A 27,206-nucleotide genomic window follows, 5' to 3' on the forward strand; every position below is an offset into this window, starting at 1 on the left:
AGTAGCGGGGCAACGTCTTCACAAACCAAGTGAACTGGAGCCGCGAGAAGCCAAAGGCTTACGGTATTTTCATTTTGTTTGACCCTTGAGTACAAAACTTTAGACATATTTTCTCCTCTCTCCTTTCCCCTGTGAGCTGATATGGAGATTCAGTGAAGGTTCTATGAGTGTTATTGAATCAGCCGTGAGAAACGTTTCCCAAACGCCCGACACTGGCCGGCCTGTTCCTTTCTGCATCATTTTTTATGTCCTCCCTCAGCTCCACAGAAGCTGTTCAACCTTCCAGCTTCTCCGAAGATGTAGATTAGAGGCCACTGATAGTGAAACTGCTGGGCCCGTTGTTAATACAAATTCCTGGGTCACATAAGCTGAGTGAATTAAAGTATCTGAGGCTGGGCTTCAAATCTGCACATTTACCAACATGCAAGAAAATACCACAGTAAACACTGCTGACCTTTCTGTGTAGCTGTCTAGTGAGCTGAACCTGCGTGCCTTGAGATGAAGTGTCCCTAAATGTCGTCTCCGTCTCTGCCTCTCTCTCTCACACACACAGACACACGCACACACACAGACGCGCGCACGCACACACACACACACACACGGTCTTTACATGCTCTTCCCATTGCCCCGGCTACTAGATGAAATTTACAAACATAAATTTTACTGTTTATAAGCTTCTAAACATTTGCAAAGATTTAGAGATATATTTCACCTAGAGATCTACTTAGCGACATGGGCTAGTAGGAATTAACCGAAAAACTGGAAAATATAGCAAATGGCCCCCCTTAAGTATTTCTTTGAATTACATTTTGTTCTGAGTGATACTCACTGATCTGTTTCTGATATACAAAAAAAAACACCAAACACCAAGTAAGAGATTTTCCGAAAGTCTGATAGCACACTGGACCAGCGTCATATTTCCTAATGAATAAAATGAAAAGTTTTTAGCAATGCCCTAAATCCTCATGTGTACATGGGGAAAATTATGATATTAGGAAAAAGTAAAGAAAACTCACCACTTCTTCATGTCTGCATTTTCTCACATTAATCCCATTTATCTGCAATGGAAAGAGAGACACAGCTTCACGTGGTATATTGTGAATTGACTTTATGCTTTGGTTGCACATGGAAAATAATGGTAAGGTGTATACCTGCAGAATTGCATCCCCAAGAAAGAGCAGTCCTGAGAGCTCAGCTGTGAATGGAGAAGGACAACTGATTATGCATCGTCTACTTCCTTCACACAGATGAAAGACTTTTTAATTAAATAAAGTCAAAACTGATAAAAGGAAAAAAATGAAATGTGTTATACGGGGAGCATCTTAAAAGATCCACAGGTAACAGAAATGCAAAAACAATCACATGATTCAACTCCTATGATTGAAACATGAGCTGAATTGAAACACATGCTGTGATAGTTCCATTTCATTCTATCATTTCAGATCTTAGTTGCCAAAAATTGGCCACGCTTCTGGATGGAGGACTAAATGTCCTCATGTTTTTATGAGAGCATTAAACCATCTATGAAAACGTTTAGAGCTAGACATTCACTCTATCGGCAATGGAATCAGCTCCCCGTTTCTTTTTAAACACTAGGCTGTCTCAGTGATTTCGGTCATTGTAACAGTTGCGTTACATCTTCACAGTTTTTCCTGGATGAAATCTCATATGAAGGGCTGAGTTAAATTGCATATGAAAACTGAAAAAATATATATAACTGGAGTTGCCTGTAATTGATGTGACCTGTAAGCATCAGACCCGTTTCTATGCTTGCGTGTTAATGAGACACTGTGCAGTCATGCAATCTCCGGCTCACACACAGCCGCCTGCTATACTGTCTTCCCTCCCTGCCCGCCGGGCGGGTAAAGGACTTGGACTCGGCAGTCGGAACCGTCACGTGCTGCCTGGTCACGGGAACCCGGCTGGTCAGTCCCATACGAATTTATGATTCTAACGATTGTCTTGTTCCTCAGTGACAGTGACTCACAGGGCAGCCCTCTTAACACTTTACCTCTTTGCTCCTTGGAGATTTTTGAAATGACAACTGGAATGTTATGTTCCGCTCCCCCCTGAAAAGAGAAAATCATATATCGTGCTTTTTAATCTCAAAAATTAAATACACAGCCTTTAGTTAGGAAACTATACAAGTTATGAATAGCATGTGAATGGACACCAAATAGAATTACAATAGACCCCTGGAATTTTTCTACCAAATAGACTGTCCTCCCAAGAAACTTATCTGTTTAGAATTTCTCTGTGACACGCAATAATTAATAGCAGTTGACTTTGAAAATTTCAATTTTTTAAATTAAGATTGGTGATTCCGTAAGAAGGCATTTCCTCCAATGTGTAGCAGTGCTGCTCATTGTAGAAATTCTTATTTAGGGTTCCAAACAGTAGATAATTACGTATTTCCATTATCTGGCTAAGTTGTTCTATGCTGGGGACCAAGCAAGGGCCCCTTTGGATGCTGCATGGCTGGAGACTACATACACAAATTGGTACAAAAAAACAGTGTGTTTATGCCTGATGGGGAAGGGGTCATTATATTCCTCTTTGTGTGAAAGTGCATGCTAAACAATGAACAGAATACAGTAAACTGACAAGAATATTGCAACAGTGCTTTGTCTAACTGACCAAATAAGATAGAAAAAATAAGGAAAAATAAGTAAGCTAAACTCATGTGGACGGAAATAAAATAAATCCCTGAAGTAACTGCATAAAATTACGTTTTTATGTAACAGATTTGAGAAGGTTGAAAACAACAGTTAAAAAATCAAATAAGTGTATCAAAGAATAAGATTTCATGTAGAAAACAAGTACAGCACTTTTAACATGGGTAGTTGAAAAGATAATCTAAATTTCCATTGGGGTTTCTGTAGCTTCAGAATAAGTAAACCTCCTAAGCCTTTTTTCCTTCAAGGACAAAAATTATTTTAGAACAGACATTTTTTCCCATGAATGTCCATATTTAGCACTGAGTTGTCAATATATTTAAATATAAGATAGGCAGTAGTTGTAGAGAACAGTAATGGCTTTCAAGCTTTTCTTGGCAAGTAGTCCTTTCTACTTCTGGGGTATTAAGAAGAGACGTGATAAATAAAATACTGAAAGCTGTCTTACCCAGGGTGAAATTCAAACCCACCCCTGAATCCCCTGTTCTCACCATTTCCCACCAGCCTGACATTCACCCACCCACCCTCACTAAGCCTGTGCAGAAGGTCTCTGGTATAAGCTTCCTTGGCTTCTGATTCTGCTTTTGCGTTTTGTGTTTGTGTCCATAACAAGCCCTGATCCTGTCCAAGACAATCTCTCATCTGATCAGAGCACAGGACTGGGACTGAGGGTGCAGTACAAAAGGAGTGCTTCGTTAGCACAGTAAACCCGGAACAGAATCCAAGGCCCTTCATGTTTACCAGTTAGGGTTCCAAGTTCCCAATCCCTGCATTCTGTTCTATCTTTCCCCATTATACTTATTAGCTTCTTACCTACTACAATCTTACACATTTCCTACATATATTATTTGTTTTCTTTCTCCTAACCACAAAGCAAGTTCCACAAGCGCAATAGATTTATTTATTTATTTATTTATTTATTTTGGTTATTTGTTTCCTACATTGATGTAATGTCAGTGCCTGGAATAATGATTCTTTTTTAAGCTTTGAAATGTTTGTTGAGTGAATGAGTGAATGAATAAATGAAGTCTAAAATTTTCCAGACCTAAAATTGTTCACTTTTTTTTTAAAACAATTTTTTAAAGATTTTTTTGATGTGGACCATTTTTAAAGTCTTTATTGAATTTGTTACAATACTGCTTCTGTTTTATGTTTTGGGTTTTGGGCCCCGAGGCATGTGGGATCTTAGCTCCCTGACTAGGGACTGAACCCGCATCCCCTGCATTGGAAGGCAAATCTTAACCACTGGACCACCAGATAAGTCCTGTAAAATTGTTCATTCTTTAAAGTACTTTGCAGAGGGAGACCTTCAAGACCACAGAGGAGTAAGACATGGAGATCACCTTCCTCCCCACAAATACATCAGAAATACATCTACATGTGGAACAACTCCTATAGAACACCTACTGAACACTGGCAGAAGACCTCAGACTTCCCAAAAGGCAAGAAACTCCCCACATACCTGGGGAGGGCAAAAGAAAAAAGAAAAAACAGAGACAAAAGAATAGGGACGGGGCCTGCACCTCTGGGAGGGAGCTGTGAAGGAGGAAAGGTTTCCACACGCTAGGAAGCCCCTTCGTGGGCGGAAACTGCGGGTGGCGGATGGGGGAAGCTTCGGAGCCACGGAGGAGAGCGCAGCCACAGGGGTGCGGAGGGCAAAGCGGAGAGATTCCCACACAGAGGATCGGTGCCGACCAGCACTCACCAGCCCGAGAGGCTTGTCTGCTCACCTGCCAGGGCGGGCGGGGGCTGGGAGCTGAGGCTCGGGCTTCTGTCGGATCGCAGGGAGAGGACTGGGGTTGGCGGCGTGAACACAGCCTGAAGGGGCTAGTGCACCACAGCTAGCCAGGAGGGAGTCCAGGAAAAAGTCTGGAGCGGCCAAAGAGGCAAGAGACCATTGTTTTGGGGTGCGCAGGGAGAAGGGATTCAGAGCACCGCGTAAACGAGCTCCAGAGACGGGTGCGAGCCACAGCTGTCAGCGCAGATGACAGAGACAGGCATGAGACGCTAAGGCTGCTGCTGCCGCCACCAAGAAGCCCGTGTGCGAGCACAGGTCACTCTCCACACCGCCCCTCCCGGGAGCCTGTGCAGCCCGCCACGGCCAGGGTCCCGTGATCCAGGGACAACTTCCCCGGGAGAACGCGCGGCGCGCCTCACGCTGCTGCAACGTCACGACGCCTCTGACGCCGCAGGCTTGCCCCGCCTCCTCCGTACCGCTCCCTCCCCCCGCCTGAGTGAGCCAGAGCCCCCGAAGCAGCTGCCCCTTTAACCCCGTCCTGTCTGAGCAAAGAACAGACGCCCTCAGGCGACCTACACGCAGAGGCGGGGCCAAATCCAAAGCTGAACCCCGGGAGCTGTGCGAACAAAGAAGAGAAAGAGAAATCTCTCCCAGCAGCCTCAGAAGCAGCAGATTAAATCTGCACAATCAACTTGATGTACCTGCATCTGTGGAACACCTGAACAGAAAACAAATCATCCCAAATTGAGGAGGTGGACTTTGGGAGCAACTGTAGACTTGGGGTTTTCTTTCTGCATCTAATTTTTTCTGGTTTTATGTTTATCTTAGTTTAGTATTTAGAGCTTATTATCATTGGTAGATTTCTTTATTGATTTGGTTGTTCTCTTCCTTTTTTTTATATATATATTTTTTTTTCAGTTTTCACTTTTTGTGAGTGTGTGTGTGTATGCTTCTTTGTGTGATTCTGTCTGTAGAGCTTTGCTTTTACCTTTGTCCTAGGGTTCTGTCTGTCTGGTTTTTTTTTAATATAGTTTTTAGTGCTTGTTATCATTGGTGGATTTGTTTTTTGGTTTGGTTGCTCTCTTCTTTCTTTCTTTTATTACTTTTTAATTTTTTAATTTTTAATAATTCAAAATTTTTTTAATTTTAATAACTTTATTTCTTTTTATTTTATTTTTTCCTTTCTCTCTCTCTTCCTTCCTTCCTTCCTCCCTCCCACCCTCTCTCTCTCTTTCTTTCTTTCTTTTTTTTCTCTCTTTTATTCTGAGCCATGTGGCTGACAGGGTCTTTGTGCTACGGCCAGGTCTCAGGCCTGTGCCTCTGAGGTGGGAGAGCCGAGTTCAGGACATTGGTTCACAAGAGACCTCCCAGCTCCATGTAATATCAACTGGCGAAATCTCTCCCAGAGATCTCCATCCCAATGCTAAGACCCAGCTCCACTCAACAACCAGCAAGCTACAGTGCTGGACACCCTATGCCAAACAACCAGCAAGACAGGAACACAACCCGTCCCACTAGCAGAGAAGCTGCCTAAAATCATAATAAGGTCACAGATACCCCAAAACACACCACCAGATGTGGTCCTGCCCACCAGAAAGACAAGATCCAGCCTCATCCACCAGAACACAGGCATGAATCCCCTCCACCAGGAGCCTAAACAACCCACTGAACCAACCTTAGCCACTGGGGGCAGACACCAAAAACAAAGGGAACTACGAACCTGCAACCTGTGAAAAGGAGACCCCAAACTCAGTAAATTAAGCAAAATGAGAAGACAAAGAAACACACAGCAGATGAAAGAGCAAGGTAAACACCCACCAGACCAAACAAATGAAGAGGAAATAGGCAGTCTACCTGAAAAAGAATTCAGAGTAATGATAGTGAAGATGATCCAAAACCTTGGAAATAGAATGGAGAAAATACAAAAAAACATTTAACAGGGACCTAGAAGAACAAAAGAGCAAACAAACAATGACTAACAACACAATAAATGAAATTAAAAATTCTCTAGAAGGAATCAATAGCAGAATAACTGAGGCAGAAAAACGGATAAGTGACCTGGAAGATAAAATAGTGGGAATAACTACTGTAGAGAAGAATAAAGAAAAAAGAATGAAAAGAATTGAGGACAGTCTTAGAGACCTCTGGGACAACATTAAACACACCAACATTCGAATTATAGGGGTCCCAGAAGAAGAAGAGAAAAAGAAAGGGACTGAGAAAATATTTGACAAGATTATAGTTGAAAACTTCCCTAATATGGGAAAGGAAATAGTCAAGTCCAGGAAGCGCAGAGAGTCCCATCCAGGATAAATCCAAAGAGAAACACACCAAGACACATATTAATCAAACTATCAAAAATTAAATACAAACAAAAAATATTAAAAGCAGCAAGGGAAAAACAACAAATAACATACAAGGGAATCCACATAAGGTTAACAGCTGATCTTTCAGCAGAAACTCTGCAAGCCAGAAGGGAGTGGCAAGACATATTTAAAGTGATGAAAGGGAAGAACCTACAACCAAGATTACTCTACCCAGCAAGGATCTCATTCAGATTAGATGGAGAAATTAAAACCTTTACAGACAAGCAAAAGCTAAGAGAGTTCAGCACCACCAAACCAGCTTTACAACAAATGCTATAGGAACTTCTCTAGGCAGGAAACACAAGAGAAAGAAAAGACCTACAATAACAAACCCAAAACAATTAAGAAAATGGTAATAGGAACATACATATCGATAGTCACCTTAAATGTAAATTGATTAAATGCTCCCATCAAAAGACATAGATTGGCTGAATGGATACAAAAACAAGAACCATATATATGCTGTCTACAAGAGACCCACTTCAGACCTAGGGACACATGCAGACTGAAAGTGAGGGGATGTGAAAAGATATTCCATGCAAATGGAAATCAGAAGAAAGCTGGAGTAGCAATTCTCATATCAGACAAAATAGACTTTAAAATAGAGACTATTACAAGAGACAAAGAAGGACACTACATAATGATCAAGGGATCAATCCAAGAAGAAGATATAACAATTGTAAATATTTATGCACCCAACATAGGAGCACCTCAATACATAAGGCAAATGCTAACAGCCATAAAAGGTGAAATCGACAGTAACACAGTCATAGTAGGGGACTTTAACCCCCCACTTTCACCAATGGACAGATCATCCAAACCGAAAATAAATAAGGAAACACAAGCTTTAAATGACACATTAAACAAGATGGACTTAATTGATATTTATAAGACATTCTATCCAAAAAAAACCAGAATACACTTTCTTCTCAAGTCCTCATGGAACATTCTCCAGGACAGATCATATCTCAGGTCACAAATCAAGCCTTGGTAAATTTAAGACAATTGAAATCATATCAAGTATATTTTCAAACCACAACACTATGAGACCAGATATCAATTACAGTAAAAAATACAAACACATGGAGGCTAAACAATATACTACTAAGTAACCAAGAGAGCACTGATGAAATCAAAGAGGAAATCAAAAAATACCTAGAAACAAATGACAATGAAAACACGATGACCCAAAACCTGTGGGATGCAGCAAAAGCAGTTCTAAGAGGGAAGTTTATAGCAACACAACCCTACCTCAAGGAACAAGAAACATCTCAGATAAACAACCTAACCTTACACCTAAAGCAAGCAGAGAAAGAAGAACAAAACCCCCCGAAGTTAGCAGAAGGAAAGTAATCATAAAGATCAGATCAGAAATAAATGAAAAAGAAATGAAGGAAACAATAGCAAAGATCAATAAAACTAAAAGCTAGTTCTTTAAGAAGATAAACAAAATTGATAAACTATTAGCCAGACTCATCAAGAAAAAAAGGAAGACTCAAATCAATAGAATTAGAAATGAAAAGGGAGAAGTAACAACTGACACTGCAGAAATACAAAGGATCATGAGAGATTACTACAAGCAACTATATGCCAATAAAATGGACAACCTGGAAGAAATGGACAAATTCTTAGAAAAGCACAACCTTCCGAGACTGAACCAGGAAGAAATAGAAAATTTAAACAGACCAATCACAAGCACTGAAATTGAAACTGTGATTAAAAATCTTCCAACAAACAAAAGCCCTGGACCATGTGACTTCACAGGCGAATTCTATCAAACATTTAGAGAATAGCTAACACCTATCCTTCTCAAACTCTTCCAAAATATAGCAGAGGGAGGAACACTCCCAAACTCATTCTACGAGGCCACCATCACTTTGATATCAAAACCAGACAAAGATGTCATAAAGAAAGAAAACTACAGGCCAATATCACTGATGAACATAGACGCAAAAATCCTCAACAAAATACTAGCAAACAGAATCCAACAGCACATTGAAAGGATCATGATCTTAAGGAGAAACTAAGAAGGTGAACAATGAAATCAAATGTGCATGGTTGCAGATAGTTTCTAGAGATCCTTGGAAACTGGAAAAAAATTAAGAATACATCTCCATTTCTTAGTATAAGATGCTGGTTAGCTAATGTAAATCAAGCACTGATGAAGTTTTATGTGATATAAAAAGAGAAAACAAACTCATCCAGATACTATGGTTCAGATATTTGGGGGCAGAGAAGAATTCTGTTTATGTCACTCTAGGTTGGTGGTTGTCATCAGAGCATTTTCCTTTAACTGATTTTGCTTCTCACAGTTTTCTGTCCTTGCACTACTGAATTTAAAGATTTTTCTCAGTGCTCAGATTTTTAATGCAGGTTACCATGGTGGGACAGTGGGAAACCTCTCCCCAGGGTTGGTCTAGAGATATCGATTTTCTGAGGGTCAACTCAGCAATCCCATTCTTCCCTCAACACCTGAGATTTATAAATATCTTTTAATAATAAGATATAACTAGCCCCTATTTTATCAACATTTTCCTTTTATATGTAAAATTTCTCCTGAAATTTGAATGGTTTGAGTCCAAAGGTGTTTTTTTTTTAACTTTATTTCTTCAATCAGACATTTGGAGCTCTGAGAGAATTTTTTAGCTAATTTCAGGAGATCACTTCATTAATTGATTAAGAGAGCTAATTTTAAGACAAAACTCAGGGGATAAAATTTTAACGTAAAGTCACAGTGCCTTCATTTATTGAATAAAATGTGAGAGCAGTCCAGCTCTATTAAAGTAAATTAGATTTAGTTCTGAACCTAATTGGGGATATTAACAGTTTTCCAGAGAGAAATCAAATGTGACTCACCCTGTTTAAGATAGGTGATAGGCTTCATGTCACACGCGGAATAAAAGCCAGGGTCCTCAGCATCCCCTGAAGCTTTATCCTGGACCCTCGTCATTCTGAGCTAAAGGACATCTACATATACGGTCCCCTCTGCCTGGAGAGCTGTTTACCTTTACTTTTAACCTGGTATAAACTCTAGCCACATCCAGGAGTTCAGCCAAAGGGCTCCTTCCTCAGTTTCTCCTTACCTGCAGTGATTACTTCTATAGCACTGGATCATGGCTGGGGTTTACGTTTCTCTACATGACACTCTGGTCAATGTCTGCTTTCCCTCCAGAATGTAAAGGGCCTGAGGTCAGGGCAGGTTTCCTTTACCATCTTCCCCCTGACCTGTCCTGAGGCCCGCCAGGGTGTATGGTTTGAGGCCATGGTTTAGAGAATAAATGAATTACTTGAGCTCTGTTGATGCAGGGTAAAATGAGATTAGAAAAAGTGAGGTGACGTTCTAGGGTGCATCCCAGAGAATATTAAAACACACACCTTTCAGTTTTGAGATAGCCTTTACACAAAGCACAATTAATTTTATAGCTTGATAGGAACAAGGATATAAAGTCCCATCTAAAGCATTTTGTGCACGACTCTATACAGTGATTTTGCCAGTACAACTCTGAAATTCCACAAAATCAAACCCAGAATGTTTTTATAATGCTGGGAACCTTGCCAAATAAATCCTTTCAATTCAATATTTTCATTATAATCAATCAATCAATCATATTCTGGGCTTTGGAAAGAAAAGGATACACAGACCCCAACATTACATATCCATTTACAGAATGGAAAATACTTACAAACAGATAATAACAGACAGTAATTAAGGTTTAGAGCCCAGTCAACAGGTGTGGGAGAGGCACCTAAAGGAATATCATCTGAAAGAACATGGACAAATACCCTTATACATTTGAATGCCATGCTTATCTGCCAAAATTACTTAGTCTAGCTCTGGCAAAATTAACGGCTTTCCCACATAAGTTATGATTGCCTTCATATGGAAATCCAAAATAGGGAATTCTATAGAGGCAGAAAGTAGACTGCTGCTTGCTCAGACCTGAGCCGGGGGATGGGGGATAGAATGGGGATGCTGACGGTATGGGTTTTCTCCTCAGTGGATGAAAATGTTCTAAAACTGACTGTAGTGATGGGTGCACACATCTGTGAATATAATAAAAATCACTGAATTGCACACTCTAAATGGGTAGATTGTATGGTATGTGAATGACATCTCAATAAGCTATTTAAGTTAAAAAATCATCCTTCAAATGATAATTCATCAGTGGTTTTACCTGATTCTTGGAACTAATAAACACTTTTCTAGCTAAGCTTTATTACCTGCTTATTACCCTCCTACTTCTGTGGTGCAAAGGTATGTACTCTGTACATACCTTTGGGGGAAACAGAAGAATCAGACTCAAATAATGAGAACAGGGCAGAATGAGGAAATGAATGCAAATTGCCTGTGCTTGTAGCAACACTTGATATTTAAAGACTTTTGACCTGAAATCACTAATAAATGAAAATACAGACATTTATGACAGCTACTATGAAGATGTATATGTTAATTTGGTAAATATGATATAATACCCAACCCTTGATATTAAGAAATTGTTTGCTTGATGCTGGACATTTCAATCCATTTATTTCAGTTTTAAATAAACCAGAATGTGAATAACTTAGAGAGGAAACATTATTTATGTTTCCAAATAGAGAGGGTAGAGATAATTTAGTGCAGGTTTTACAGCTATAGAGCATATTTATTGGGAATAAGGACTATGTCATCAGCTTTGATGGGGGTTGAGGCCCAGCTCTGCCAGTTACAACAAACAGGTAAATTACTTAACCTCTTAATACTTAATCTCATTGTCTGTAGAGGTCTAACAACAGTTATCTACTTTCTGGATACTAAAGACCGAAGGAAACAATATAAAGTATTTAGCTCAAAATCTGGCACTTCAAGAGCAGTTAATAAATATTAGCAATTATTGTTTATAAATGATAAGATTTTAATGGTAATAATACTTATAATTTTACTTTGATTGCTGCAAAGTTAAAGATTCCAGATAGAAATCACATTTGATCACAAACATTTCCCTGATGGACATCGATAACTTATTGTTTAGGTAAGAAGAGCTGAGTCTTTTGAAAAATACTCCATAAAACATTTTTCTAGTAATAATATTCAAAACACTCTTTCTCTAAAAGGTAATTCTTTTAATGACAATGGCCGGAGGTATGATTTAATAATATCAAATGGATGGTATTGCATTTTAAGAGATACAGAAGAAAAATTAAAGTCTCACGAAGTCAAGATGGCAGCTTACTTTAAGGTGATTATATGGTAATTCTTACAAGAAGAATGGGGCAAAAATGCAGGACTATTAGATCCCTAGATGAGAAACTTTGGTGATTACTGGGGGTTTAGTGTGGAGACCATTAATTTATATTTAGAAATGGTAAGTATCTGGATGGTTCAGACAAGCGGACCAGAAAATGCAATAGGAATACTGGTGCACCTAGAGCAGAGCCAGAGGCCACGTGCAGATCAAGGTGAAGAGGGCATTCCTGCAGGGAAGCTGAGGCTATAAACCAGGTGGGCGCAGGAGCCTGAGAGCTTCTAGCAGCAGCTTCAGTCTGAGGACACAGAAAAATAGGTGATCATAAGTGGAAAGTTTAGTGATTCTTTAGTCTAGCTTTTGGAGAATGTTTTTTTTTGAAATCTAAAAATGTAATTAGAAGAGCTTGGCATTTTAATGAGACGCAAACAAGAACAAAAACTAATACAAGGGGAAAAACACCCAAGTTTGTGATTTCTGAGGGATGTTTGAATCAAGGAAGACTGAGTAATGGTAACAGCCACGAAGCACCCCAAACAATTGTCAGAAAAGATCCAAAGTTACAGCAGATATGGGAATGGCTCTAAAAAGCAGCACGAGACTAAAGATGGTGTAAAAGGGAAGAATTCCTGGAAGACTGAGAAAGGAGTGAGCATCTTGCACAAACCCCAGAAGCCGCTCATGGTCAAGGGTCAGGTCAGTAAGGAGGGCCGGAGTTCCTCTCTGTTCTTTTCTGAGGTCACGGACGGGGCTGGGGGCACGGATGGGGCTGGGGGCACGGACGGGGCTGGGGAGGCACTGTGACTTAGAGACACAGGCGGGACCAGGTGGACACGTGTGCATGCCACACCTCTAGATCCCACCTCATTGCACTGCAGGGCCAGTCACTAGATTTGCTAAATCGATAGATAAATAAATGGTCAGCATCAAAATATGAATTTTGCATTTAGGCTAGAACACTTTCTTAAACTGTTGCTTATGTATATTTTAATTCTCAGATCTAAAGAAAATAGTGCAAATGGATAAACACAGTTTATCCAATTTACATATGACAGGGTAAAGGGGAAAAGGATTTGTATAAAATATTGCTATTTAAAATAAATAAATGAATGATAAACAAATAATCACATGTTGAAATACGTTAACGGAATGAAAGATAGTTTAAAAATAGGAAAGCAAAGGTCAGAGGTAAGTAGTGAGAAACCTAAGATGGAAAACCCTAAAAGGAAATTCTTCAGGCTGAATGGATAATATTCTAAATAAAAATACTGATGTTTTCATTTCTGGTTGGTTTGTGTGTCGTAAGAATTATAAAATAATTTTGTTTTTTGTCAAACCTCTTAATATATGGCACCCATCACAATTCAAATATTACTTCTGTGGCCAGTATTTTGAATGGAAAATATACACTTATTTGATTTAAAAAATAACTCTATTTATTACATGTATAAGAGTTTTGTTTGGGTTGAAATAATGTAAATATTAAACAGAAATGATTTATTTGGCAAAATTCTTAATGTTTAAAAACTGTCTAGGTTAAATGTGGTATTTCAGTAAAAATAAGTAACATTGTATTATTGAGTTTCACTCTAAATGGAAATAGAACAGAAAGAAAAGAACATTTCCATCCTGCACAAAATTCATACAGCTCCACTCCCAGAAAGAGAGTCAGTGCTTATGTCAAATGAAAGCAGCTCTCGTGAATGGGTTTTATTCACACTCAGCTCCTGTTCTCTCTTCATGGACATTTACTATCTTCAGTGGTACCTTTAAATCCTTCATGGCAATCTCAATAAATATGGAAAAAAACAAAAACAAGAAAACTTATTTCTTGGTTTATTCCCACAACATCATTTCCACATCCTATAATTTGTCCTGCGTATCTCCTTGGCCTTAGTTGATGACAGATAGAGTGAAGGTAAAAAATAAACCTTAAAACTAACATTTTATATAGTAATACTCTCACCACTTGACGAAGACCATGCTACTCCACATTGGTCAGTTTTCTGAATCATTTTCATAATGTCAACTAGAGATGATAGTCACCAAATTTAGAGTTCCACTTTCCAAGCGTATGTGCCTCAAGCTGTGTTAAAATTTCATGAAATGTACACCTGAGATGTATGATTTTCACCCTATACAGGCAAAATGCCTAACCCAACAACCAAGATAAAGTTAAATTTCATTGATCTCTGCAGAGATGTAGGTTTCTAAAGGGCATTTAAAATCATTGAGTTAATTTTTTCAATATTTATATAACTTTCTGTCCTTTTTTAAAATTTATATTTTATTTCATTGATGATACATTGCAGGTGTGGTACATCTTTAATAGTCAGTGATATACAGAAAGAAAAGCCCTTTGAAACGTAATAATAACTAGAAAAGAACAGATATGGTCCGTTTTTAAAAGAACTGAGATGCTAAAACTTTAAATCTATCCTATATACTTGGCATTGGAACATGAGATTTTACTGATTTCTTAAATAAAAAAAGAAAACTGTACAAAAGAAAAAGATGACTAGAACAGAACTAATGCTTAACTTACTATCAGACCTTATATGAACCTAAAACGTGTTCGGCTCCTTTCATTGACAGACCAGTATTTCCCGCTCTGGCTCGTTAAAAGATAGGCACACCGCAAGACCATATTTGATATTTTAGATGAAACCAGATAAAGAAAATTAATGAGTTCTATTCAATTCCAGGTAAGGTAAATTTCCCAAATACTTTTCTAAAATCTCTTAATCAAAAGGTGGCCAAGATTTTGAGAGCTTGCTTAATTTCATCTCAGTCCAAATACTGAGGAGTTTGCTATAGCCATTCTCGTCTACTTATCTGCAAAAAGTTAAAGTTCACAGAAACGCGGGCGCTACAGCACAGACTCTGTAAGGATAGACAGGAGAGACGGGCTACCTTTATGCTTAATCCGAATCCTCCTACAGTTTGTCTTCTAATGGTCACCGTTCTTTCCTGAAAGACAGATTTTAACAGTGGTTAGCGTTGCCTGCTACTATACCTACACACCATTTTCCTCCGCTGGGTTTTGTGCTTGCTCTTCAAAAAAAGGACATTTTCTGACAGCATAAAGGCCCCAAAGCGTGCAATAAATGGAGTATTTTGGAATTTTTAAATCGAAGGCTAACAATTTATTTGTCAAGATAAAAGGGACTGCAGTTTATTAAACTGCTAAATTCTCAAGTTAACTTCTTTCAATGATTTTTTGGACATAGTTTGGAATCTGAACTTTAAAACCTCTTCTCATTCTCACATTATGTATTCTTGTTGTTGAAAGATAATTCAACATCACATGGTAAATATTATCTTTGCCAACCAAGGTCATATCTCCATTACTACCGGTCATGTGGTTTGCGGAGACTTGAGTGCCGGGCTGGGAGACTGCCATGTTTCAGCACGTAAATGGTCCATGTGTACGTCTGGGGTTGGAACTCTAAATAAACCGGGTTCACAATGATTGCTTGTTTGAAAGAAGAATGCATTTTACAGTTAACTGATAATTATAATAAAATTATCAGTTTTCAAAAGCAGTCCTCTTTTGCCTTCCACAATGGAACCAATCATTCAACCACTAGCATATGAAACTTAAAAATCGCAAAGAGCCACATTTGGACAAATCCTTTAGTTTCCAACAAAAAAGTCAATATTACTGTTTTATGGTGATCATCTCTACATAATGCATATCTCCTGGCATGCTGAAGGGTTGAGAGCTTTTATTTATAACCTTCTCCATTTATTTATAACCTTCTTACCTTCTTGAACCTTCCCCTACCTAGAAAGGTTTAGACTCCACCTTTCTCCCCTGGTACCTGGAATAGACATTTGTTTTCTGGTCCCTGTGTCTCCACAAAGGCTCAGTTTATTTGGCTACATTATCTACTCCCCTACTTAATAGTCACCTGAGGTATTCCACCTGTGGTAGTTTAAAAAATACATTCTAAACAAATTTTATCATTTTAAGTACAATGGAAAAATACATTTAATAAAATTATTTCTTATATATCTTTATATAGATTTCTTTCTGAAGAAAGAAAAGTTACTCCGCACATTTAGATATCTAATTAATATTTATCCATATCATATTCCAATAGCTATATCACAGAGGAGCTCAAATACTGGGAGACTCAGAGGGATAAGTTAATTAAATGGTCGTCTTCAGTCTTACCAAACAGACAGGCAAGCTGCTTTCCCGCTGCCTATCAAACTAAACTAAAGTTCTTAGATGGCACAGCTATCTTCTTAACTCTTTTCGGTAAGGAATAAATACTTGATTCCTTAAAATAGCATCAAAACCAAGGGTACAGTTAGCTCAGAAAACCCACATCAACTGTCTCAAAATAAAGATTTCAACCTGTCAAAGCAAATGCATTTTTAATAGCAAATGGTATCACCTAAAGTTTCTAGAACATCTTCCGTAGCACTCATTAGCCACAAGGGCAATTTGATGAGTAAACTCCAGAGCAGCAGAGTGTGTGCTGAAGCCCTGCTTTTCTCTGAAGGAAGGGCAAGCATGCAGGTTATTAAAGGTCTATGCGGTGCCTTTATTCATTCTGTACAAGACTGCTTTCCAATCTTTGGTGGAGAATATTTAGCACATGTTCCAAATTGGATACAAAATTGCTGATGCAGAGAAGAGTCTGACTAAAGAGTCAGCAGAACCTGCGGAAAAGCTCAGAAGCAGCACTTATTTTAATGTTTTTTAAACACACGGGTACACACGCATGCTCTTGCAAATGCAGACACCACCTCTAGACGCTACTTCTTCATTAGCTGACTCGTAAGGAAGTGGGGAGAGACGGGCAGGTCGAATTACTTCGTGTTTTAAAGCCAAAATTTTCAATTGGTGCCTGCAGGTAGCCGGAGGCATGAAAAGGCACACCACTGTCCAGGTGGTACCTGCTGACATCCTCCTGGTCGTCTGTATGTCGTGTCAGCTGTGCCCTCCAGCCCCTCCCCACCTGCCCACCTTGGGGTCTCCCTCCTGCCCCACAAATCAGAGGAAAGAAAGGGATGTTAATGATTTGTTTCAGCTGCTCACCTCATAAATCAGAGGGTATCTGGAAGCTGCTCGGAAGCTGTATTTAGTTAACACAGTGTGAGTTTCATAACGACGTTGCCTAGCAACAAGGCACCATCCTTTGGGAAACCAAGTATAATTGCTTATTTTATTTCTTAAAACACACAGTTGAGACGTGCTCCCACACACTCATATATACGACAAGCCTTCATTTATTCTTCCCATTCCTTACAAAATGAAAGGATGGAGCCCAAGAGTAGTATCGGCCTGTATGAAGTTGTGCCACACACCTAAATTCATTCATGTTATGGACAATATGTTGAAGTGCTTAACTTGCATTATATAAAAACATAATTATTATCACCCCTGCCCTCTGGAATATTATATTTGACATACTCTCTGTGTTTACTGTCTGAACTACATGGGAACCAACATACACATGTTACCAAACAGAACACATTGCTCTTATATATCCCAGGAATGGACGTTTTTGAGATACGCAGTGAAAAATAGGAGGGAGTGGTGAGAGTAAGGCAGAAACTAGAGATTGCAGTGAAGAACTGTACTGATTCTGCGTGCTGGGAACAAAGAAGATGCATAGGAAAGGAGAGAGGAAAAGTCATGAGCTCTTTTCGACAATTCAGGAAGAGTAACTAAACCTCAAAAAGGAATAAGAATAAAATGGTAGCTTCTAATTACCAAAAATCTAAATACTATGTGCCCTTATATATACAGTGGAATATTACTCAGCCATAAAATGAAACAAAATTGAATTATTTGTAGTGAGGTGGATGGACCTAGAGTCTGTCATACAGAGTGAAGTAAGTCAGAAAGAGAAAAACAAATACCGTGGGCTAACACATATATATGGAGTCTAAAAAAAAAAACGGTACTGATGAACCTAGTTGCAGGGCAGGAATAAAGATGCAGACGTAGAGAATGGACTTGAGGACACAGGGTGAGAGGGGGAAGCTGGGTTGAAGTGAGAGTAGCACCGACATATATACACTACCGAAGGTAAAATAGTCGGCTGGTGGGAAGCAGCCGCATAGCACAGGGAGGTCAGCTTGGTGCTTTGCGATGACCTAGAGGGGTGGGACAGGGAGGGTGGGAGGGAGACGCAAGAGGGAGGGGATACGGGGATATATGTGTACGTATAGCTGATTCGCTTTGTTGTGCAACAGAAACTAACACAGTATTGTGAAGCAACTATACTCCAGTAAAGATCTATTAAAAATAAATAAATAAATAAATACTATGTGCCCTTACGGGTCTCATAGCACTCGTGATTGTTTATTAAAATACACCGTGACCTTGACTGTTTCTTCCCACTAGTTTTCTGAGTTCTGAACCTATGTCTTGTTCACAGTTGTATCCTTAGAATTTAGCATCGGGCCTAAATCAAAGTTAATCATCTGCTAAATGAATAAAGAGTTTTTGTCCCAAACATTTTCATTTCAAACACATAATCATCACAACATCCCACCTGCGTAGGCAATATTTTCCCAATTAAGAGTGAAAAAGCTAAAATGCAAATGAGTTACAGTCACTTGGCCAAGATCCAAATCATGATTGAAATGAAAGTGTCTCTGATTCCCACCACCTTTTCCATCACACAAGCCCAAGACAAGATGGAGAAATAAGATGAAAGAAGCAAAGATACTGAAAAATAGGGAGCAGAAAGGGAAGGCGTCGTCAGAAACAACGGTCTTCCTCTGAGACTGGGAATGAGGCAAGCACGGCCCCCGCCTAGCACCACCGACCTTCAGCTTGTGCTTGAAGTTATAGTTACGGCAGAGCAGCGATAGGGGATGAAAGGCCTGCGGGCTAGAGAGGGAGAAAGGAAACTGCCTTTGTTCTTTGTCTATGTAGAAAATCCCAAAGAACCAACAAAAATCTCATGGAACTAATACGCAATTACAGCAAGGTCGCAGGAGACGCAGTTAATATACAAAAGTCAACTGCTTTCCTGTACATCAGCCATGAAAATTGGAACTTGTAATTGAAATCACAGTACCATTTACAATAGCCCATTAAAAAGGGAATACTTTGGTATAAATCTAACACGTAATGTTTTCTATGTGGAAAACTATAAAACTCTGAGGAAAGAAATCAAAGATGATCAAGATAAACAAGGAGAGATACCTTATATTCATGGATTAGAAGACTCAATATTTTCAAGATATCGATTCCTCCTAACTTGATCTATGGAATCAATACAATCCCAATAAAAATCCCAGCAAGTTGTTTCTGGGTATCAAGAGGCTGCCTCTCAGATTTATATGGAGAGAACCCGTAACGGCCAACACGAAGTTGAAGCAGAAGGACCAAGCCAGAGGACATGGGGTCCCTGATTCAAGACTTGCTATAAAGCTACAAGAATCAAGACAGTGCAATTTTTTTGAAGACTAAACATATAGATCATTGGAACAGAACAGCAAGCCCAAAAATAGAACCAAGAAAATAAACAGAGTCAACTTATCTTGACAAAGGAACAAAGGCAGTTCAATGGAGAAAAGGATAGTCTTTCAATAACCACCCCCCAAAAAAATAAGAAAGAAAGGAATCCAAACATGAATGTTATCCTTTCACAAAAGTTAACACAGACTGAATCACAGACCTAAACATAATCACAATCTGATATAAAAATTCTAGGAGAAAACCTGTATGACTTTGGGTTTGGCAATGAGCTTCTAAAAGGAACACCAAAAGCATGGTCCATAAAAGAAAAAATTTGATGTTAGGAAATATTAAAATTGAAAACTTCTGCTTTACTGAAGATACTGTTAGGAGGGTGAAAAAAAGTCACAGATTGGAAGAAAATATTTGCAAAATATCTATCTGATAGGGACTTGTTTCCAAAATATGCAAAGAACTCAACACTCAGCAAGAAAACAACCAGCCTAATTTTAAAAGTGCCAAAATATTTGAGCAAACACCTCAACAAAGAATATACAGCTAGAAAGAAAGCTCTAGAAAAGGTGCTCAACAAAATTTATTAGAGGATTGCAGGTTAAAAAATGAGATAATATTATACACCTTTTAAAATGGCTAAAACCCAAAACGTTGACAATATCAAATGCTGGGGAGGATTCTCATCACTAAGAATTCTCATTCCTTGCTGGTGGGAATTCAAAAGAGAGTTCGGGGGTCTCTTACAAAGCTAACACGGTGCAGGAATTGCACTCCTAGGTATTTACTCAACTAATTTTAAAATTTATGTTTACGCAAAAGCTGCACGCAAATGTTCATAGCAGCTTTATTCATAACTGCCAAAAACTGAAGTGACCAAGATGCTGTTTATTCATAGAATGAACAACAAATAAACAAACGAACAAATAAATAGAAATGAGCTATCCAGGTCCAAAAAGACATGAAGAAAACTCAAATGGATATCACTAAGCAAAAGAAGCCAGTCTGAAAAGGATATATACTCTGATCCCATCTGTAAGACGTTCTGAAAAGGCAAAACTAAAGGACAGGGAAATGACTAGTGGTTGCCAGGAGTTCGGGCAGAGGGAAGAGGCTGAATGGATGAGGCACAGGGATTTATAGGGCGAGGAGACCATTCTTCATGATACAGCAATAATGGACACATGACACTGTGCATTTGTCAAACCCCATAGAACTTCAGAGAAAAAGCAGTCCACCTTCACGTACGCACATCAGGAAGCTAGGGGGCCCAAAGCAAACTGTGACAAGTAATCTAACTGCATTACAGGTGTGCGTCAGCCCCTTACCCAGGGGGGTGGGAAAACGCGCTGCCTGAGCGACTTTGGAAACGAGCGGCATCTGAGAGACACAGGCTACGGGCTGAGACCCTCCTTGATGAAGCTGTCCCACGCGAGGGTGTAGTGACAATCCTGGCACTGCTATGCATGCACACTGATATTAAACAAGCACCTGGGGGGGGGGACACCAGCTTCTCACTGTGGGGTGGGAATTTACAGACACAAGCAGGGGGACGGCTAGAACAGTCCATGGGCAAGGAAGACAGCGGGGAGGTATCAGTATGAACCCATGTTTAGCTTAATATAGATAGAGGTGGTTACATATAGAAATACTCATAGGTAAGTGAATCTACAAAGGTTATTGTCTGTCTTTTTAAAAATGGCTCTTCAGGGCTATAATTCATATACCTTAACACCAGCCACTTAAAGTGTACAATTTAGATGCTTTTAGTAGATTCACAGTTATGCATCCGTCATCACAATCAATTTTAGAACATTTGTATTCAATATTCCAAAATGTACCTAGAACCCCTCACTCCTGATTCCCTCCCCCATTCTAACCTTAGGCATTTAATCTATGTTCTATCTCTGTGGATTTGCCAATTATGGACATTTCACATAAATGAAATTATACAGTATGTAGTCCTTTGTGTCTGTCTTCTAAATACGATGTTTTTAAGGTTCATCCATGTTGTAGCATGTATCAATACTTCGTTTCTTAAATTGTCAGATAACATTCCACTGTATGGGTATACCACACTTTATTTATCCCTCCCTCCACATTTAGGGTGTTTATAGGATTTGGCTATTACGAATCATGCTGCTATGAACATCTGTGGACAAGTTTCTGTGTGGACATGCGTGCTCATTTTTCCCGAGCATATACCAAGGAGTGAAAACTGGGACTGCCAGGCTGTACCAGTGCAGCTGGACATTCTACGTTCTCACCAGCATTGTCCGAGGATCCCAGCTTCTCCACATCTTCAGGACCACTTGTTCTTATCTGTCCTTTCGATTATAAACATCCTAGTGGATATAAAGTGTACCTCATTGTGGTCTTGATATACATTTCCTTGATGACTAATAATGTTGAGCATTTCTTCATTTCCTTATTGGCCACTTATACATCTTCTTTGTAATAAAAACATCTATTCAAATCCTTTGCTCATTTTTTATTGCCCATTTTATTAATGAGTCACAAGTCTCCAATTGATCCTTGAAAGATATTTTTGGCATATATAGAAATCTGGGTTAATAGTTCTTTCTCTTCGGCAGTTGAAAAATACCGTGCCACTTCTTTCCAGTTTCCATTGTTTCTGGGGAAAACTCTACTATCATTTGAATGGTTTTTCCCCTATTCCTAAAGTATTATTGTTTCTTGCTGCTTTTAAGTTTTTCCTTTGTCTTTAGTTTTCACGATTTGACTATGATGTGTCTTAACACAGGTTTCTTGGGTTTATCCTTTTGAGATCTGCCCCACTTCTTTAGGTTTATGTCAGTTGCAAAATTTGGGGAGTTTTCAGGCATTATTTCTTCAAGCACTGTTTGAGCTCTGACCTCTTTCTCTTTTCCTGGGACTCTGATGATATAAACGTTGGATCTTTCATTATAGTCTCATGGGTCCCTTATTTTTTTCAGACCAATTTTTTTCTTTAGTTCAGAAAGGGTAATTTTTATTGTTCTGTCTTCTAGTTAATTGGTTCTTTCCTCTGTCCTCTCCATGCTGCTCTTGAGCCCATCCACTGAGTTTTTATTTCAGTTGAGTTTTCAGTTCTACAATTTCCAGTTGCTTTTTGCTGAGACTTTCTATTTTCTCATTTGCTTCAATCCTGTTTGTAACAGACATGAAACCATTTTATGACAGCTACTTCCCAATCCTTGTTAGATAATTGTAACACCTGTGACATTTCAAGGTTGGCATCTGTTGATTGTCTTTTCTTATTCGAGGTGAGAATTTCCTTGTTACTGCTGGTCTAGGTGGGAAAGTTCCAGCTGCTCCAGGCCTCCGCTGACAGGAGCCTGGGTGGGAAGTGCAGGGCTGTCATGGCCACTGCTCCCTGAGAGGCCTCCGCCGCGGTCTCATCATCAACGTGCTGCAGTAAATCCCGACTTTCCACGAGGCCTCCTCCGGTACTTCTCCAGGGCAGGGTGGAGGAGACAACGTATTTCTAAACAGCAGATTTCTCTATCTGTGCTACAAAACAACTGATGAAGTCAGTTCCAAGGGAGAAAAATAATAAATATACCAATGACAAAAGTGACAGTTTTTTTTTTTAATAAATTTATTTATTTATTTATTTATTTATTTATTTATGGCTGTGTTGGGTCTTCGTTTCTGTGCGAGGGCTTTCTCTAGTTGAGGCGAGCGGGGGCCACTCTTCATCGCGGTGCACGGGCCTCTCACTATCGCGGCCTCTCCCGTTGCGGAGCACAGGCTCCAGACGCGCAGGCTCAGTAGTTGTGGCTCACGGGCTTAGTTGCTCCGTGGCATGTGGGATCCTCCCAGACCAGGGCTTGAACCCGTGTCCCCTGCATTGGCAGGCAGATTCTCAACCACTGCGCCACCAGGGAAGCCCAAAAATGACAGTTTTGACCAAAACTTTCACTATTTAATCTATTATGTTAAACATGTAGGATAGTATTTACATAAATAATATAGGCCTTCTTTTCACTTTATTATCTATTTCATTTCACCTAGTTTGTATGAGTCTTCATTTCCAGAACAATGCAAATTTTAGTCTATCAATCTACGTTTAATTTCATTGAAGTATCACAAATTTAATTAAAATAATTTATATGAAGCAATATAACCTTCATAAACCTATAAACTTTAGAATATCCTTAGGCTCCTTTTCACTAATACCATTTTAAGAGCACTTTGGTTTGAAGCAATAATAATGAAACTCCTTTGCATCTAAAAAGGACTGACTCGGGCTTCCCTGGTGGTGCAGTGGTTGAGAGTCTGCCTGCTAATGCAGGGGACACGGGTTCGAGCCCTGGTCCGGGAAGATCCCACATGCCGCGGAGCAACTAGGCCCGTGAGCCACAACTACTGAGCCTGCGCGTCTGGAGCCTGTGCTCCGCAACGGGAGAGGCTGCGACAGTGAGAGGCCCGCGCACCGTGATGAAGAGTGGCCCCCACTTGCTGCACCTAGAGAAAGCCCTCGTACAGAAACGAAGACCCAACACAGCCAAAAATAAATAAATAATAATTAAAAAAAAAAAAAAAAAGGACTGACTCACAGAATGATTCTTTTGAGGTGAGAAGTTTTGTTTTCTAATATTATACAGAAGGATTACTTATCCAGTTTAAATTGCTCATCCAGGATAATCATTAGAGGCAAAGTGAATTAGAGAAAGGGACAAATATCCAGATCAGTGGTCCATCAGTTATTTTAGGAAACAACTATGACCTCACGTGGGGTTATAGAACTGAGAGGAATACAAGTTAGAAATGGTCAGAAAGCAGAAAGCGGGAAGAAGGGACCCAGGCTTTATTTTTCCCTTCTACAATCTTCTACGGTAACGCGGTCACATTCAACGCTGTCACAGCCAATTCTGTAAATTAGATGTTCTCTCCTTCTCACTCACAGGAACCGAGATTCAGAGAAGGAAGTTAACTCACACAGGGTCACAAAGCTAGCAAATGGCCAGGCTGAGATGACAAGCCAGGTCTGTCTGATTTTAGAGCCAATAGATTTTCCACCGTAACACACACACACACAGACACAACTAACCTTGGTTCTGACACTCCTTTGAGTCAGATATACTGAATTCTTTCTCTAGGATAACACACAACAAAATGATGAATAAAATAAGGCACACAAACAAAAAATAATGTCAAAGTGTAACCAGGGCAATAAGAAGAAAAAAACTTCACGGTTGTCAGAAAGGAAGACTAATTGTGTCCTGATAGGTGAGAAGGTTCCACCCAAACTGTGACCTGATGGCATCCACCACGGGCCCAGGGCTGGAGGGACCAGGGAGGGGAGCAGTGGCTCGTGGTGTGTGCAAGAAGGAACATTTCCACCTCTATTTGCCCGTTTTGAATTTGGCTCCGGATGAAAGATTTAAAAGCTAATTCTCCTGAGAATTTGTAAACATGAATTGGTCTACATGTGGGTTTGAGATGAGATTCAGTCTACCTGTGTGGTCTCGAATCCCCAGTGGAGACTGTAGTTTAAAGAATACCTGGGTCACCAGTATCCTCAGGCACCTTGAAAAAGCAAATGAAAATGAAAATTCTGTCTTTGTAACACATTGTAGAGCCAAACCCAAGAAATTCCCACAGAGCACCAAAGGACGTGAACTCAGGGTGAAAATTCGCAGAGCACAACGAGTGAGTCAGGAGAACAGCAAACAGACAAACAAGGAACAAGTGGCAGATTAGGTTCTGTAGAGACTGCAGATCCTAGAATTCCAGACGCACCATGTAAGTAGGAGTTTTAGAATGATGAATAGAACAGGAGGAGATATCAAACGTACGATAGTGATATCAAATATTATGCATCAAATATAAAATGGGACAGACTAGAACTTCTAGAAGCAAAAAAAGTTTCCAGAATCATAACTTCAATACATAGTTTAAGCAACAGACTAAATCTAACCAGAGAGAGAGTTCCTGAACTGAAAGGAAAGCAGAGGGAGTTGCCGTCTGGCCTCCAAGGCCAGACCATCTGGCGCAGAGTGTGAACAGAAGAGAGTGAAGACTCAGGGGCTGACGTAACGCCCGCCTACAGGTCAGGACTGGATGGAAGAACAGAGACAGGGAGATAAGCAGAAGTTTCTTAAATGATTGATGACTGCTCTGAATTGAAGAAATGCATAAATCCTCATAATTCCTGACTCCCGTGCCAAGTAAATAAAAATAAATCTTCACAGTTGCATCACAGTGAAACTGCAGGTCACCACAGGTGGGGATTCCTAAATATCCAATGCTCTTGAAAGAAGGGTCAGGTTCCCTACGAAGAAAGTGTAAGTAGACAGATGGTAGACTTTCCAAAACTCTACCTCAACCTGACAGTTAGGGGAACAATGTATAATAAAATAAAGCAAAATGTCAATCTTCTTACAAGATAAAGAAAGAAAAACCACCAAACAAAACATTTTAAATATCTATCTACCAATTATCTACATACATATATTGAACATAGGCAGATAGATAGATAGATAGATAATATTCTATACATATACACAAACACACACACAATGTGAGATAGATAGATAGATACATGATAGAGCGAGCTTAGGGGAAGAGTTATATTATTTATATGTAGTAAACAAACTTAAAATTAAGAAGATTAGAAACACAAAATGCAAAACAGTTTTGTTTTTGTTTTTTTTTTTTATGGAAAGAAGAAAGGGCATCAGTGAGGGCAGGGGAGGCTTCAGAGTGAAGGGTAACATTTTCCTTCTTAAACTGGTGATGGGCACATGGGTGACCATATCCTTCTTGTTCTGTGAGTTCAAATTATATGTTATAAAAATTCATTTCTATAAATATGTAAGTGGAACAATCTGGCCTAGAGCTGATCTAATGTCAACACCCATGCTCTGTCTGTTGATGCAGACGCACCGTCACTTGGCAGGCGGGGCTGGTCTTGTGTACGTCAGTCCTTAACCCTCACCTGTGACAAAGCACATCACCTTTCCTACGAGAATGCATTCCTTTCTTGGATAATTCGGTAGTAGAGAGATTACCAAAGAGTGAGCAACAATCCAGAAGACCACCTCTGTGCATATAAGTTGTAAGTATTAAGATTAATAAAGGAAAAATGATTTTATTCCATGAGTTATTTGAAAATGCTAAACATAAAATAATAGGGATTTAAAAATATACTATTAATAAGGGACACACCCAGATTGGTGACTGTAGGCTGATCCAAGTTGGCAGATAAACTACATTTCAAACCAAATAAATTAGCCATCTGGATTGAGGAGCCATGGTTATTAAGGTGGCAAAATCTATTATGTGTATGTCCAATGTATGACAACCATAATAGGATTTATAAATTAGAAGACTAACTCAGTATGTATTATGGTGATGACTTGTTATTCTGTCTATTCAAGCATTTCATTCACTATTTCAAGAAAAGTGTTTGTTACTATTCTTACATACTTTTATTTCAGTAACTGTACATGTAATCATTATAATATATTCAGGCATACAATTGGATGTTTCTTACAAAGACTCAGGGGCAATAAACTTCAAAAGTAATATAATAAAGAAATGATATTTTTGTTCTAAAAATAAAAGATTTAAGACTTGTCAATAAATTTGCTTTATACGTAAGAAGCAAATCTTTTGTTAAAGTTGTTTTGGGTAAAATAAAACTTACGGTGCAGGATAGATAAATGCCTTTAAAGATCTGCATTTTACAAAGCATGTTAAGCATAATGTCCTTAATATCCTTTATATACATTGTATACCTAACGACAATCT

The 27,206-nt window shown here is 39.2% G+C and overlaps 1 protein-coding gene across 2 annotated transcripts in view; it reads right to left on the reverse strand.

Moving 5' to 3' along the window:
- Positions 1-27,206, reverse strand: part of SNTG1 (syntrophin gamma 1) — a 206,273-nt gene that overhangs the window by 161,918 nt on the left and 17,149 nt on the right. For both annotated transcript variants that reach the window (XM_036830508.1, XM_036830507.1), the window contains exons 3-6: positions 14,915-14,971; positions 2,012-2,069; positions 1,152-1,195; positions 1,017-1,058 (exon numbers count right to left, since the gene is read on the reverse strand). In XM_036830508.1, the coding sequence (XP_036686403.1) occupies positions 1,017-1,058; positions 1,152-1,195; positions 2,012-2,069; positions 14,915-14,971 (201 nt within the window). The remainder of the gene's footprint in view (positions 1-1,016; positions 1,059-1,151; positions 1,196-2,011; positions 2,070-14,914; positions 14,972-27,206) is intronic.

The sequence above is a fragment of the Balaenoptera musculus genome, chromosome 17 (genome assembly GCF_009873245.2).
Source record: "Balaenoptera musculus isolate JJ_BM4_2016_0621 chromosome 17, mBalMus1.pri.v3, whole genome shotgun sequence".
Classification (NCBI taxonomy): Eukaryota; Metazoa; Chordata; class Mammalia; order Artiodactyla; family Balaenopteridae; genus Balaenoptera; species Balaenoptera musculus.